The sequence below is a fragment of the Palaemon carinicauda genome, chromosome 32 (assembly GCF_036898095.1).
Source record: "Palaemon carinicauda isolate YSFRI2023 chromosome 32, ASM3689809v2, whole genome shotgun sequence".
NCBI classification, from domain to species: Eukaryota; Metazoa; Arthropoda; class Malacostraca; order Decapoda; family Palaemonidae; genus Palaemon; species Palaemon carinicauda.
Window position 1 is genome coordinate 27,605,484 of NC_090756.1, and position 14,168 is coordinate 27,619,651.

Sequence of the window (14,168 nt, forward strand, 5' to 3'; positions counted from 1 at the left end):
AAATTTGTTCCCCTGCATACAAGTGTCAACCTTATCTAGCAGTGATTTTACCTTTCTGGAAGCGTTTTAAACTTCATAGAGGCTGTCTGTGCAAAGATCTGACACCAATTTCAGCGTTCTGGAAGCGTTGTAAACGTGTACAGTCGATGAAGATTCTCGAAAAATTCCTACGACTAATCTATTTCCAAACCTGAACATTTTCGGCATAATTATCATACGTCAAGGATAATGAACACTACATCATTATCAATATAAAATTCTTTATTGATTACCGCATTCTTTAGCTAAGTTTTACTTATATACAGCCCTCTACAAAATAACAAAGGTTCTTCAATGAAAGTTTCCCAAAGCGAGGAAAAACAGAAGAAAACACAAGCAACAAAGATTCAACATATCGTACGAAGCCAAGCACATTCTGGCAATGAAATCATGTACAGTAATATGTTAATAGACATAGAATATATTTAATATATAATTCAGATCAATAAGCTTTGGTTAGTTTCTGGGAATTCTTTATAGTGTATATTCTTTAAGACAAAGTATAGGTTAAACTAAACAAGTAGACGTTGGAATCGGCAATGTGGAACAAAACTATTTATGAAAATGGCGGAACATTCGGTAGTGTTACCTCCAAATCACCAAAATTTTGAACTAATTTTTGACCACTTTTTATATGTAGAGTAAAACTCAAAAATGATTTACAGCTAAAATAAACTGTCCGCTGAAGTTTATAAAAAGTATTTCTTTATCTTATTATTTTCAGTTGGATTCGTTTGCATCTCCGAACGTATGTTGAGGATCCTCTGTACTGATAATCCTTTAACCAGTCTCTTTCTTATATCAAAAGGCAAATCCATCGAATGACTATGTTGCTCCACCCAAAACAAGAGTATAGATACCGATCTAAAAGCCAGATCACTCCTCTGTACTCGAGTTTAAAATTTCTACTCACTTTCTGTAGGTCTGGCTTCCACATAAAAAATACTTAAGAACATCGTTTCAAAGTATGAGCTCAGTTAATCAGAAAAAAATCTAACGGAAAAATATAAGTAATTCCTTAATAGCTATTTTTAATGAAGCACGATTTGACTAAACATAATACGACACAAAGAGAACTTTAACGATTAATTCATTTACAGTTTTGTTTTCAGTAGGAAGCTTTCGAAAGGGCTTCTCAAATTCAAGATAGCCTAGATTAACTCGTATATTTTATATCAGTAAAAAACTTTCGAAAGGGCTTTTCAAATTTAAGACAGACTAGATTAACTCGTATATTTTTTAAGTAAGAAATTTTCAAAAGGACTTTTCAAATTCAAAACATGCGAGACATAGCTCATAACTCATTAATCAATATATATTCTAACCAGACTAGCGAGTTACCATTCTTTAAAATCACCGGGGTGGCCTGAAAGGTTTTTGTTTCATGAATATTCTGTCAGATTCGTAAAAACTAATTGGAGTAAACTGAAAACATTCGAGTCCAAACTATCGATTTCTCTCTATATTTCCAAAATTTGGTTATAAACTTTGCAAACAATGGACAAACAATTTTTTTATGACTACCAATTGTAGGTTGGATTGTTTACAAATCAATCAATCAACCAAAATCCAAAAAGAAGGAATTTTGACATAGGAAAAATCTATTTTTGGGCTCGAGCCATGTCGTCCTGATGGAAGTTCCTTCCGGCAACTTTCTACTGTATAATATTTCTGCGATTAATATTACAAGAGAATTACCGTCGGATATCACGGGGTTCCAACCCCCGGAAACGACTATCCGAAGATATCGTGTATAATCAGGGACGTATCCTAAGATAACCATAGATATCTGCACCCCAAACAGACCTTACCCAGTCTAATCCACTAAGGGGAAAGATAAGTAAGGAGCCGCTACATATCGAGTTTACTTAAAAGCTAATTCATCCGCTCGGTAGAATAATTTTTGTAAAAATACGAGACTCGAGACACTGTGAGGAAAAGCTTAGCCTTACTATTGCCTCACAACTAAACATAAAAATATTACCTATTAGAAAAATATATACAGTACAACAAATTAAATTTACAAAACAATATAAAATGGATACATTCAAAATAGTTCATAAAAGCACCAAATCGATTTTAACAAGAAAATACCTTTAAAATCTAACAAATAATATCTGGGGTTTTAAGGCGAAATCAATGCACGCCTGGAGCATCTTAAAAATAAAGTGAAAATATACAAATAAATGTTATTTTTAGTTCATTATTAGATAAATTAGAAACTAGAATTAAAAAATCTCATTTCATATAAGAGATATCAATTTGCTATGTGTTTTTGAACCTGTGATTAAAAAGATACCAAGTAAACTGAAATAGAATCGGGGCATTGTAATACACATAAACTGAATCGGCCAGAGGAGGGTTTAAGAAACACATGAGTGAAGAGGGCGTAAGAAACGCACGAGTGAAGAGAGTGTAAGAAACACGAGTCAAGAAGGTGTAAGAAACACGAGTGAAGAAGGTGTAAGAAACACGAGTGAAGAAGGTGTAAGAAACACGAGTGAAGAAGGTGTAAGAAAAGAGTGAAGGTGGTGTAAGAAACACACGTGTGAAGAGAGTGTAGGAAACACATGAGTGAAGATGGTTTAAGAAACGCACGAGTGAAGAGTGTGTAAGAAACACATGAGTGAAGAGGGTGTAACCCATGAGTGAAGAACAGCTTCTACTGACAGATGTAGCCTAGTTCCCTAGGGGGTGGCAACCATTTTTCAAGTGTTCTCTACATCGATACCTAACCTGACTTCCTCTATGTCGGCATATGTCACTTACTCAGGACAATACTGTATAATCTTACTGTTATCTTATTTATTTTATAAATTTGTGATTCTTTTTACAAGAACTATACAAAAACAAAAACCTATTCCACATCTTTTTAAGAAATTATAACTACATGTAAATGATATATCTTACAGAAATTCATTTTACCCTTAAAGCTGTTTGATGTATTTCAAAACAATAAAATCTGATTCCAGCAATATTCTACGGTAAGGAAAGTCTAAAAACTCTATTGAGTATTGAATATTTGTTGTTATAAGGCAGACATAACCCAACAATCATCATCTGTTGATAAATTTTTCTATGCACCGTACTTAAAGGAAGATGTATTTGTCTAACAAAACGGCAGAAAAAGATTATAATTTCAACCACATTCTAAAGTTTTTCTTGTACCAAATACTGCTTTGCGCATTAAGTATATATAATCCTATGGCGAGTTATTTGCAGATAATAATATAAAAACAAACAAGTGACATCAGTTGATAAAAATCATTTATAGAAATTTTGTTGTGGCATCACAATAATAATTTTTAGGTACCAGCCTACATGTACTAGGAGACTTTCACACTGACTGTTCGCGAATGTATTCTACAATAGTCTAGGTCGGGTAGCCTATCGTAAACACCCCTTTCTGGGAATATTTTGGACGGGGATTCAAGACCCGTTCAAGTGTGATAGTTTTGAGTAATTTCTGGAACCTCACCATCCTTGTGACCTAAGAGGTTTGGGAGAACCATCAGCATCCATTGCCTGGCCTTTCCCAGTCCTAGCTTGGGTGGAGAGGGGGCATGGGCACTGATCAGATGTGTGTACAGTCAGTCTCTCTAGAACGTTGCACTGCCCCTAGCTACTGCCATTCAAAGGATGGACATTGGGAGAGTCACCCGCAGCCATTGCCTGGCCTTCCCCAGTCCTAGCTTGGGTGGAGAGGGGACTTGGGCACTGATCAGATGTATATATCATCAGTCACTAGAACATTGTACTGCCCTTTGCCTCTGCCATTCATGAGCAAATTTAAGCCTTCGAGTATTTAAAGCTTCACCGAATTTCAAGAACAAAACGGGCTTAAGAAAAGCACTCTATCAAATAGAAAATGAAATTTGTGGTTCTAGAAGGGAAAAAATCTAATTTTAAAAATAGAACAACATTGCAATCATTATGAATGGCGAAGGGTTACTCAACATATTGAACAGAAACTTCTGACACCGATATATAACAATTTGAACAAAGAATACTGAAATTGTGATAAGGAGCAAAGCAGCAACGATCCTGTCGAGTACATAATAATAAAAGATATTTTCATTATTTACAACATTAAACCATCATAATATTAAAACTACAACACTAAATAATAGATTGCATATATGAATATTACCTTCCAAACTAAAGCAGTTCAACCTTTTTTTAAACTTTACATTACACAAGTAGTGGATCTATCCTACAACCTAATCTACACCAGCAAGTTTCTTCACAGCCTGGAAATCGTTTATTAATAACCAAGAGTTCAATCACTTTAAAAAATACAGTGAGTTTTAGTTAATATCTCCAACCTTGAGAAACTATTATTGTATACATAAAATGTAATCTTTAAAATTATTATTCTAAGAAACTTTCTAATCGGCATATTGCTTCAGAATTAAACTGCTTGTTAATCCGAGTATTCACCTGGCGCTGCTTGGCAGACAAGCCGTTCAGTAGAATACTTTAACTCCAATCAACTAGAGGCATGCACGAGGCCCACGTATCTGAGGAAGCATGTGTAAGGGGCCCACGTATCTGAGAAGACGTGTAAGGGGCCCAGTGATGTTAATTGATAGAGAACACTTTATCAGAAAGTTGTAGAGAAATATAGTACAGGACAAAGAAAATCTTCTGGTAGGCTCATAAAAATATAGAAAGCAAAGTTCTAGACCTGTGGGGTAGAATCAGGAGTGTGAAAGATGGGCAGACAAGATCTACACCTGTTGTTAGGCTCAAAAATAAGAAAAATGGGGCAGACAAATTCCTAAACCTGATGGACATACAGGAAAAAAAAGTGGAGAGAAATAGAGAAATTCTCTCTCATCTATTCACATCAATGGGCAAGTAAACTTATCGTTAATAACTGAATGACTTCTTGCCATACTCCAATAATATTCAATGATCAAGAGGTCCTGAAAAACATAATATTTCAGCTGATGCTACCTTACCTTGATTCGTATATGGCCTCTTATGCTGCGATTCCATTGAAATAAGTTAAACCTTGGATCTCCGGTGTATGTGGAAAGGAAGGAAATATGTGAACGAGATTCTTATGCTGGAAATATAGGTAGGGCTTAAGTACTGAATATAATTGGGGCTACATAGTCATTAGCTTAGCTAATTGAATATAAAAGAATATTAAGTAACAATTTAAAAAATGTAATAAACAATATATCAAAATACATATCCATTGAAATACATATGATTCGTTACGATAGAAATCGCACAATGTTTACATGGGTTAGAGAAAAAGATTTTAGCTTTCTTAACCCTTTTACCACCAGGCTATTTGGAAATTTCCAACCCTTAACCCCCAGGGGGTTATTTTTTCCCCAGCACATTTTGCAGTATATTTTTTTCAAATTGCTCTAACAGCTTTAATTTTTGTCATAGAGAGGTCAGGTTGGTCTCATTCTCTTGGAAAATGCCTGAATTTTCTCAAAAAATTATCAAAAATATGAAAAAAAAAGTTTTATAGCATTTTTTTGCAAGGACGTACCAGTACGTCCATGGGGGTAAGGGGATGGCTTTTGTGAAACGTACCAGTACGTCCTTTGGGGGTAAAAGGGTTAAGCACTGTACATTAGGCGGAATCTTTTCAAAGCACCGTACAAATCATCACTATTAAGTAAAAGTTTAAAGCTAAAAAGCAACACGAGAATTCTTATTCCTACGTATGATATTTAGAAACAAAGATATAAAGCAGTGGTTCCCAACCTTTTTCCTGTCATTTCCCCCTTCATGTGTATGAGGGAAAGAGTAGTTGAAACACACTGTGACGACTTACTAATTTATTTTTCCATTATACAAATATACTGATAAACAAATAGTTACAGAGTAAAATGGATAGAGAGCGGTTAGTAACAACCAACTGCATAGCCATAGAGCTATGAGGTTAGTTGTTACTAACCACTCTCTATCCATTTTACTCTGTAACTATTTGTTTATCAGTATATGGAGAGCGGCTAGTAGCAAAATAAAAAGACTTTTGTTTATTCTTCTACTTCAAAATTGAATTAGTGAGAAGGTTGAGGCTGCTTCTTGTGCACCAATGATTCAATATCAGGGCTCGTTTTGGCATCTGATATCTATTTAGTTAGTAGGTAGTGTAAGTATTCCCCCCCTGGTAGCTTCAAATTTCCCCCCAGGGGGAAATTTCCCCCAGGTTGGGAACCACTGATATAAAGGATTATTAACCCAACCATCAGCAAAAGCGATTTGAAATAATGAAATATGAAAACATATGAAAAGCAGGACAACTTGCATCGAGTGGTAAAAACAGCCTATTTCATTTTTGACTGGAAGCTGAGGCCTACAAGTAATAGATTAGTATTTGTGAATGAAAAATAAATAGTCCAAAAAGATGAATGAAAGTTTCCTTAACGCACCTAGCACTGCTTCGGAGTATGCAACACCAATACCGTTTAAAAAAAATAGATAAGGTATGAAATTGAAATTTTTACAAGAAATCTTACTCCTTTCATTCTCAAATGAAAGGGTTGAATTCATTTACTCTAATAAAAGCACCAAATAAACACATACTAAGTAGAAAATATTTTGTACACGAAATAAAGTGCAAAAGTAAATGATATTATGCTGCCAGAGACAATTATAAATTGTGCAAATATGACAGTCGACTCAATGAGAAATAATTCCCAACACTTGACTGTTTCTTAAATTCATAAAATAAACATAATTTAAACTGTAATGCATCGTCAATAATACTTTAGACTTCTGATTAATTAAATCACGAAACTAAATTTTGCAAATTAGAGTCGACTCAATGAGAAATAATTCCCAACACTCGACTGTTTCTTAAATTCATAAAATTAACATAATTTAAACTGTAATGCATCGTCAATAATACTTTACACTTCTGATTAATTAAATCACAAAACTACCAGTTGCACCAAAGACCGGAGCTTCACTCACGCCCGCCAATCACTTGCGATACTTTGTGGCATACATCGTCTTCCCCTGACTGGAATAGTGATAATTATAAGGATTGTGCTGCTCTGACAAGGTCAGGCTCTCCACCAAGTCCGGCGTCACTTGGGCCGCGGCCGTGGCCATGGCCAACGGGTCGCTGTACTGGGGCTCCCGTTTGACGGCAATCGGACGCTGGGGAACCTTGACGTAAGCGGTGATCTTATTCGAGGTCTGGGGGACGTTGACGGTCGCCGGTATCGTCAGGACCGGGGTGACCGAGGCTATGGTTGTCATGGTGTTGACGGGAACCGACGTGGCCTGAATTATCGGAGTGACGGTCGTGTGCATGCGTCTGTGCACCTCCAGGGTGTAACTCTTGGCGAAGCACATGCCGCAATCGTCGCACTTGAACTGCTTGTTGGGTCGGTGAGTGTGTTGATGCGCCAGAAACTTTCCGTTGTTGGTAAACGTCATGTCGCACTCGTCGCACTTGAACGGCTTCGACTCGCCGTAGGGCTTCCGGCTCGGCCGGTCGTCGTAGATGGGCGGCACCCGCCCCGTGGTGCCGTGCCCGTGGACGTACTTGACGTGCTTTTTGAGAGTCACTAACCTCATGAATTCTTCGTCGCACAGCTCGCACTTAAAAGCCTTCTCTTTGAAATGAGTTCTCCTGTGGTTCGTGAGAAGCCCCTTCGTGGGGAACTTCTTCCCGCAGATGTCGCACTCCTCCGGCTTGAGCCCCTTGTGCTGCATCATGTGCAGGTCGTAGTAGACCTTCTTGCCGTAGATCTCCCCGCAGTAGTTGCACTTGTACGGACCCACCTCCTGGTGCCTCTTGACGTGCTGCCTCAGGGCGCTGCTGTCGGCGAACGACTTCCCGCAGCTCTGGCACGAGTAGGGCTTCTCGCCGGTGTGGATCCGGCGGTGCTTCGTCAGGTGGTCGCTCTGGTAGAAGGACTTCCCGCACTCGCTGCAGAGGTAGGGCCGTTCGCCGGTGTGGATCCTCAAGTGCACCGTCAGCATGCTCCGCTGCGTGAACGCCTTGCCGCACTCCGCGCACACGAACGGCCTCTCCCCCGTGTGTATTCGCGTGTGGACCACGAGGTTCCGGTTGTTGGCGAACGCCTTCCCGCAGATGTTGCACCGGAAGGGCTTCTCTCCCGTGTGCGTCTTCTTGTGGTACTCGAGGCTGCTGCGCTTCGCGAAGGCCTTCCCGCACTCCAGGCACGCGAGCTTTCCATCGCCGGGGTCGACGGGATGGATCTGCTGTATCTGCTGCGTCTGCTGCTGTACTTGAACCTGCTGCTGGACCTGTACTTGCTCGACCTGCAGCTGTTGCTGCTGTATCTGGTGGGCCTGTAGTTGTTGCGCTTGGTACTGCTGGGCCTGCTTGGTCCAGAAGTAGAGAGGCAGTTGGTCCTCCATGGCTGGGAATTTCCGAGCGACGTGGAATTCCATCGTTTATCTCGCCAGGCGGACTCGGCTGCTCGAGTCTCTGTCATGGCTGAGCGGAGAGAGCTGGGAGAGCTTCAGTCCAGACATTTCAGAGAATAATTCACTCGGGACGAGATGGCTACGCGGGTAATGGGGATTGACGTAGAAGCATCCACACCGTGACCTGGAAGAGAAGGACATTTAGAATGATGAAGGAAAAAGGAGAATACAAGATAATAACAATAAACTATTAATGGTGCTGTAGAAAAAGCTACAGGAATTATGAGAGAGTACAGTGCAGTACTGTAATCAAACTAAGTATCAGCTACTCTAAATAATAAACTAAAAGGTTTTAAGGAAATCTAAACAAACTCATACACAAAGATGACAAATTCGAAGATAATTTGTATTTTTCCTAACCATACAAACCTTAGCTATTTACAAAGGGTTTACTTTTAGCGCAGCTGAAATGACGAGCCAATAGTTTTTAACGAGGGTTAATTACCCCCGCGCTAGTTAGCGGGGGGGTGGGGAAGGGTAGCTTGCTACCCCTCCCCCCTCCACACACCGGTGACTTGCTTCACTTCACTTAGAGGTAGGACTTGACTTGGGGGTCAGGGATGGCGGGCACATATGTGTAAATAGCTAAGGTTTGTATGGTTAGGAAAAATACAAATTATCTTCGAATTTGTCATTTGTTCCGTAACCGAAATACAAACCACGCTATTTACAAAGGGTGACTTACCCCTTAGGAAGGGTGGAAAGTCCCCAGCCTTACTGACTTCGGCTTGCCCGGGGGCTCGATCCCTTAGTGAGCAGCACTAGAGAGAGGGAGCCCCTGTACCTCACAGGTTCCTAGCATCGCTAGGAACGAGTGGCCTACATAAGTAGTGTGAGGAGGAGAGTGTGACTCGTCCTATGAAGTTGACCTTGAGACCTTCAGATAGGAATTCTAGGATAGGACGTTCCCCATACCACCTCGTCAGGGTATGGGAGACGCAACAGTATTAAGCTTAATACTAGGAGCACAAAGAAGCATGGGTTACCTGCAGAGGTCGAGGTCAGCTATGCGAGGACCAGGATGCTGCTTCCCCAAGAGAGGGGAGAATGAAGAAAGAAGTAAGGGTCAGACATACTCTTTCATTCACACAGACTAAGACCGGGTAACAACGCCCTCAACCTACTGCTACTTGTCCAAAAAGGAGCCTGAGGTTAGACCAGCTGTTGTGCAGCCACCACAGGGCCGATAGAGAACGTATCGAGGCTCCTGTGGGTCACGTCTTGCAGGTAGTGGGCTGTGAAGGTCGTTTGACGCTTCCAGACCCCCGCTTGAAGTACCTGCGTCACAGAGAAGTTTCTCTTGAAGGCCAGGGATGTAGCAATACCCCTGACATCGTGGGCCCGAGGGCGACGTGACGGAGGAGGGTCAGGATTCAGGGCATGGTGGATAACCCTTCGAATCCAAGCAGAGATGGTGTTCCTTGTGACCCTCCTCTTTGTCCTGCCTGTGCTCACAAACAAAGCTCGCACATGAGGACGGACTGCAGCCGTTCTCTTCAAGTAGTACCTCAGACACCCTCACTGGGCATAGTAGCAGCTGGTCTGGGTCGTTTGTTACAGAACGGAGACTCGCGATCCTGAAAGAGTCGAACCGAGGATCCGGCACTCCAGGATTCTGAGTCTTGGCCACAAACTCAGGGACGAACCTGAACGTTACCTCCCCCCATCCCCTTGAATGGGCGATGTCGTACGAGAGACCATGAAGTTCACTAACTCGCTTGGCCGAGGCCAAGGCGAGTAGGAAAGCCGTCTTCCAAGACAGGTGGCGATCGGAGGCCTGGCGTAATGGCTCGAAGGGAGGTCTCTTGAGAGACCTGAGAACTCGAACCACGTTCCAAGGAGGGGGTCTCACTTCCGACTGGGGGCAGGTAAGCTCATAGCTACGTATGAGTAAAGAGAGTTCTAGCGATGAAGAAATATTCACGCCCTTCAATCTGAAGGCCAAGCTTAAGGCTGAGCGATAGCCTTTCACTGCCGAGACGGAAAGGCGCATTTCTTCTCGCAGATACACAAGGAAGTCCGCTATTGCTGGAATAGTGGCATCGAGTGGAGAGATACCCCTTCCACGACACCAACCACAAAAGACTCTCCACTTCGCTTGGTAGACTCCCTCAGAGGACCTTCGCAGGTGCCGAGACATTCTCTCCGCAACCTGTTGCGAAAAGCCTCTCTCCGCGAGGAGACGCTGGATAGTCTCCAGGCGTGAAGCCGAAGCGAGGCTACGGCCCTGTGAGGGACACCGGAGTGGGGTTGTCTGAGAAGCTCGTGTCGTGGAGGAAGCTCCCTTGGGAGTTCCGTCAGGAGTTGCAGAAGGTCCGGAAACCATTCCGCGTGATGCCATAGCGGAGCTACTAGAGTCATGGAACAGTTGACCGATAGTCTGGTCCTGTTGAGCACCCTTCTCATCAGACAGAATGGTGGGAAGGCGTACACGTCGATGTTGTCCCACCGTTGCTGGAAAGCATCTTGCCAGAGTGCCTTGGGGTCCGGGACTGGTGAGCAGTACAGGGGCAGCTTGAAGTTCAAGGCTGTCGCGAACAAGTCCACCGTCGGGGAACCCCACAAAGTCAGGACTTTGTTGGCTATCTGAGGATCCAAAGACCACTCGGTACTCACTATCTGCGAAGCCCTGCTCAGACTGTCGGCGAGCACATTCCTCTTGCCAGGAATGAAGCGAGCTGATAGTGTTATCGAGTGGGTTTCGGTCCACCTCAGAGTCTCTACTGCAAGATGGGATAGCTGTTGCGAAAAAGTGCCTCCCTGCTTGTTGATATAAGCCACTACCGTGGTGTTGTCGCTCATCACCACCACGGAGTGACCCGCCAGGAACCGTTGGAACTGTTGAAGGGCCAGAAAGACGGCCTTCAATTCTAGCAGGTTGATGTGTAGGCACTTTTCTGATTCTGACCAAAGGCCTGAGGCCCTCTGGTTCAGAACGTGCGCCCCCCACCCTTCTTTTGACGCGTCCGAAAACAGAGTCAATTCCGGGGGAAGGACGAGAAGACTCACTCCCTTTCGCAGGTTCTCGTCGGCCAGCCACCACCGCAAGTCCGTCTGTTCCAGAGACCCCATTGGGATCAGAGTGTCCGGGGAATCGGATCCTTGATTCCACCGGGACTTGAGCCGCCATTGAAGGGATCTCATCCTGAGGCGGCTGTTTGGAACCAGACGGGCCAGGGAGGATAGGTGGCCCAAGAGACGCAACCACGATTGGGCGGGGAGTTCTTTTCGCCTGAGGAAAGGTTCCGCCACCCTCCTCAGCCTTGCTATCCGGTCGTCTGATGGAAAGGCTTTGTGGAGATTGGTGTCTATTAGCATGCCTAGATAAACCAGTCGCTGGGACGGCTGCAGAGAGGACTTCTCGAGGTTTACCACGATCCCCAGATCCTGGCAAAGATCTAGAAGCCTGTCTCGGTGTCGAAGAAGGGTCGACTCCGAGTCTGCTAGGATCAGCCAATCGTCTAGGTAACGAAGGAGACGAATGCCGTTCCTGTGCGCCCAAGTCGAAATCAGGGTGAACACTCTGGTGAACACCTGAGGAGCTGTGGAGAGACCGAAACACAGCACCTTGAACTGGTAGATCTTGTTGTCTAGGCAGAATCTCAGGTACTTCCTGGAAGACGGATGGATTGGGATCTGGAAGTACGCGTCCTTTAGATCCAGTGTACACATGAAGTCTTGTGGTCTCACCGCAAGTCTGACTGTGTCTGCTGTCTCCATGCTGAACCGGGTTTGTTTGACAAACCTGTTCAGAGCCGAGAGATCGATGACGGGTCTCCAGTCTCCAGTAGCCTTCTTTACAAGAAAGAGTCGACTGAAGAAGCCTGGAGAGCCGTCCACGACCTCCTGGAGAGCACCCTTCTCGAACATGGTCTTGACTTCGGCCTGAAGGGCCAGCCCCTTTGCCGATCCCATGGCATAGGAGCTCAACGACACTGGATTCGCTGTCAGGGGAGGTTGAGATGACGTGAACGGGACGCGATAACCTTGGCCGATCACCGAGATCGTCCAAGCATCGGCCCCGAGATGTTGCCACCTGCGGACGCAACGCTGAAGGCATCCCCCCACAGGTGGACACGCAGGGGGACTGCCACCCCTAGGGTTTGCGGCCGCGGCCGCCACCCCTAGAAGTCTTGCCTCCCCTGGAGGACTTACCACCCCTCTTGACCTTGGCTGGAAAGGGCTGGGGCTTAGACACCACTTTCTTAGCTGCCGGTGCCTGTTTTGGAGCCTTACGAGGCTGTTGCTGCTGTTGTGGCGGGGCTGGAGGCTTATAGGGCCGAGTTGTAAGGGCCCTGTGGAGGAGGGAGTCCGTGCTGGATTTCCTCCACCTCTCAGCCGTTCGCTCCAAGTCTTGAGGCTCAAACAGGCTCTCCCCCAGGAGGGAGGCATGTCGGAGCCTACACACATCTACGGCGGGGACCTTCGGATGGAATCTCTCGGACACAGCATCGCGACGCTTCAACACCGAGTTGGCCCACAGGGTGGTAACCTGGTGCGCCAAGAACTCGATGGAGCGGGTGCCCGAGAGCAAGAAGGTCTCTAGGGCCTTCCTATTGGTCTCCTTGGACAAGTCCTCAGATCGCAATAGGATGCCCAGAGATCCTAACCAGAAGTCCAGCCACGAAGTGGCCTGCATGGCACACTTAGCGACCTTCTCGTGGTTAAGGATCTCTGCCGCCGAGAACGACACCTGCCGGGCAGAGAGTTTCTCCAAGGGAACTCCCTTCGCCAGCTCCTCCACAGAGTGATGGAGCGGAAGAGCGAGGTTGTGCTCACCCAGGATCTCGAAATACCTCCTCTGCTGAAGGCGAGGAGGAGGGATGAGTTTGTTCCCGGCAGTGGAACGACTGGAGGAGGCAAGAAGTGCGAGCTGAGCATTGGCCCTAGCTCTGGCACTCTTCAGCCCCCGAGACCAGGGCAGAGCTGCACTGGTCTTAGGGGCCTTCCGAACGTCGAACACTTCATCCAGAATTGTGTCTTTGCCTTCACGGGGGGGGATGACTGGATCCGTAAGACTGTTAAGTTGCCTTATCAGGCTTAGGACCTGCCAGAAGGCATGTTCGGACTCTTGCTGTTCTCCTCCCTGTGGGCTGGCAGCTAAGTCTCCTGCCCCAGGAATCTCTTCCTGGGGTGATACGTGGACATTCCCCTGGGTAGTCATGGGTTCCTGTCGAATCCTTGCAGAGGATTTAGGGATGGTCTTGGAATCCTTGGGCTCCCTCCTAGGAGGGATACAGGATCCCAACAACGAGGTTCGAGGGGCCCCTTCCTCACGAGACAATTCTCCTGCCTGAGGCGAAGTCTCCCCCCCTGGTGCCGGGGGGAAGACTACCGGTCCACTGGACTCACCTGAGGACGGAAAGGCCTCGTCCACGGGAGAAGGAGAGAGTACTCGTGCAGGAGAGGGGACCCTCGAGACCGACCTCTTGGGAACCAACTTCGCCCTGGGGGAAGTCACCACGAAGTCCACTCCTCTCTTTCTCTTCAGCGAAGGAGAGACAGCCGCTGGTTTGTTACCCTGGCCGGCGAGTGCTGGTTTCATAACCCTCACTAACGCCCGTGCCAGCGGACCAAACCAAGTCTGCTGCTCAAAGGACACAGAGTCCGAAATCCTTGCTAAGGTGAAAGGGATCGGGCGATCCTTTGGAGTGGACACGACGGTACCTGCCTGAAAAGAAGGTGGGGAA

The 14,168-nt window shown here is 45.1% G+C and overlaps 1 protein-coding gene across 1 annotated transcript in view; it reads right to left on the minus strand.

Moving 5' to 3' along the window:
• Positions 1-6,064: 6,064 nt before the first annotated feature.
• LOC137625374 (zinc finger protein ZFP2-like) overlaps positions 6,065-14,168 on the minus strand; it is a 28,642-nt gene continuing 20,538 nt past the window's right edge. The window contains exon 2 of the mRNA XM_068356236.1: positions 6,065-8,602. Within this exon, the coding sequence (XP_068212337.1) occupies positions 6,997-8,442 (1,446 nt within the window). The 5' untranslated portion in view covers positions 8,443-8,602 and the 3' untranslated portion in view covers positions 6,065-6,996. The remainder of the gene's footprint in view (positions 8,603-14,168) is intronic.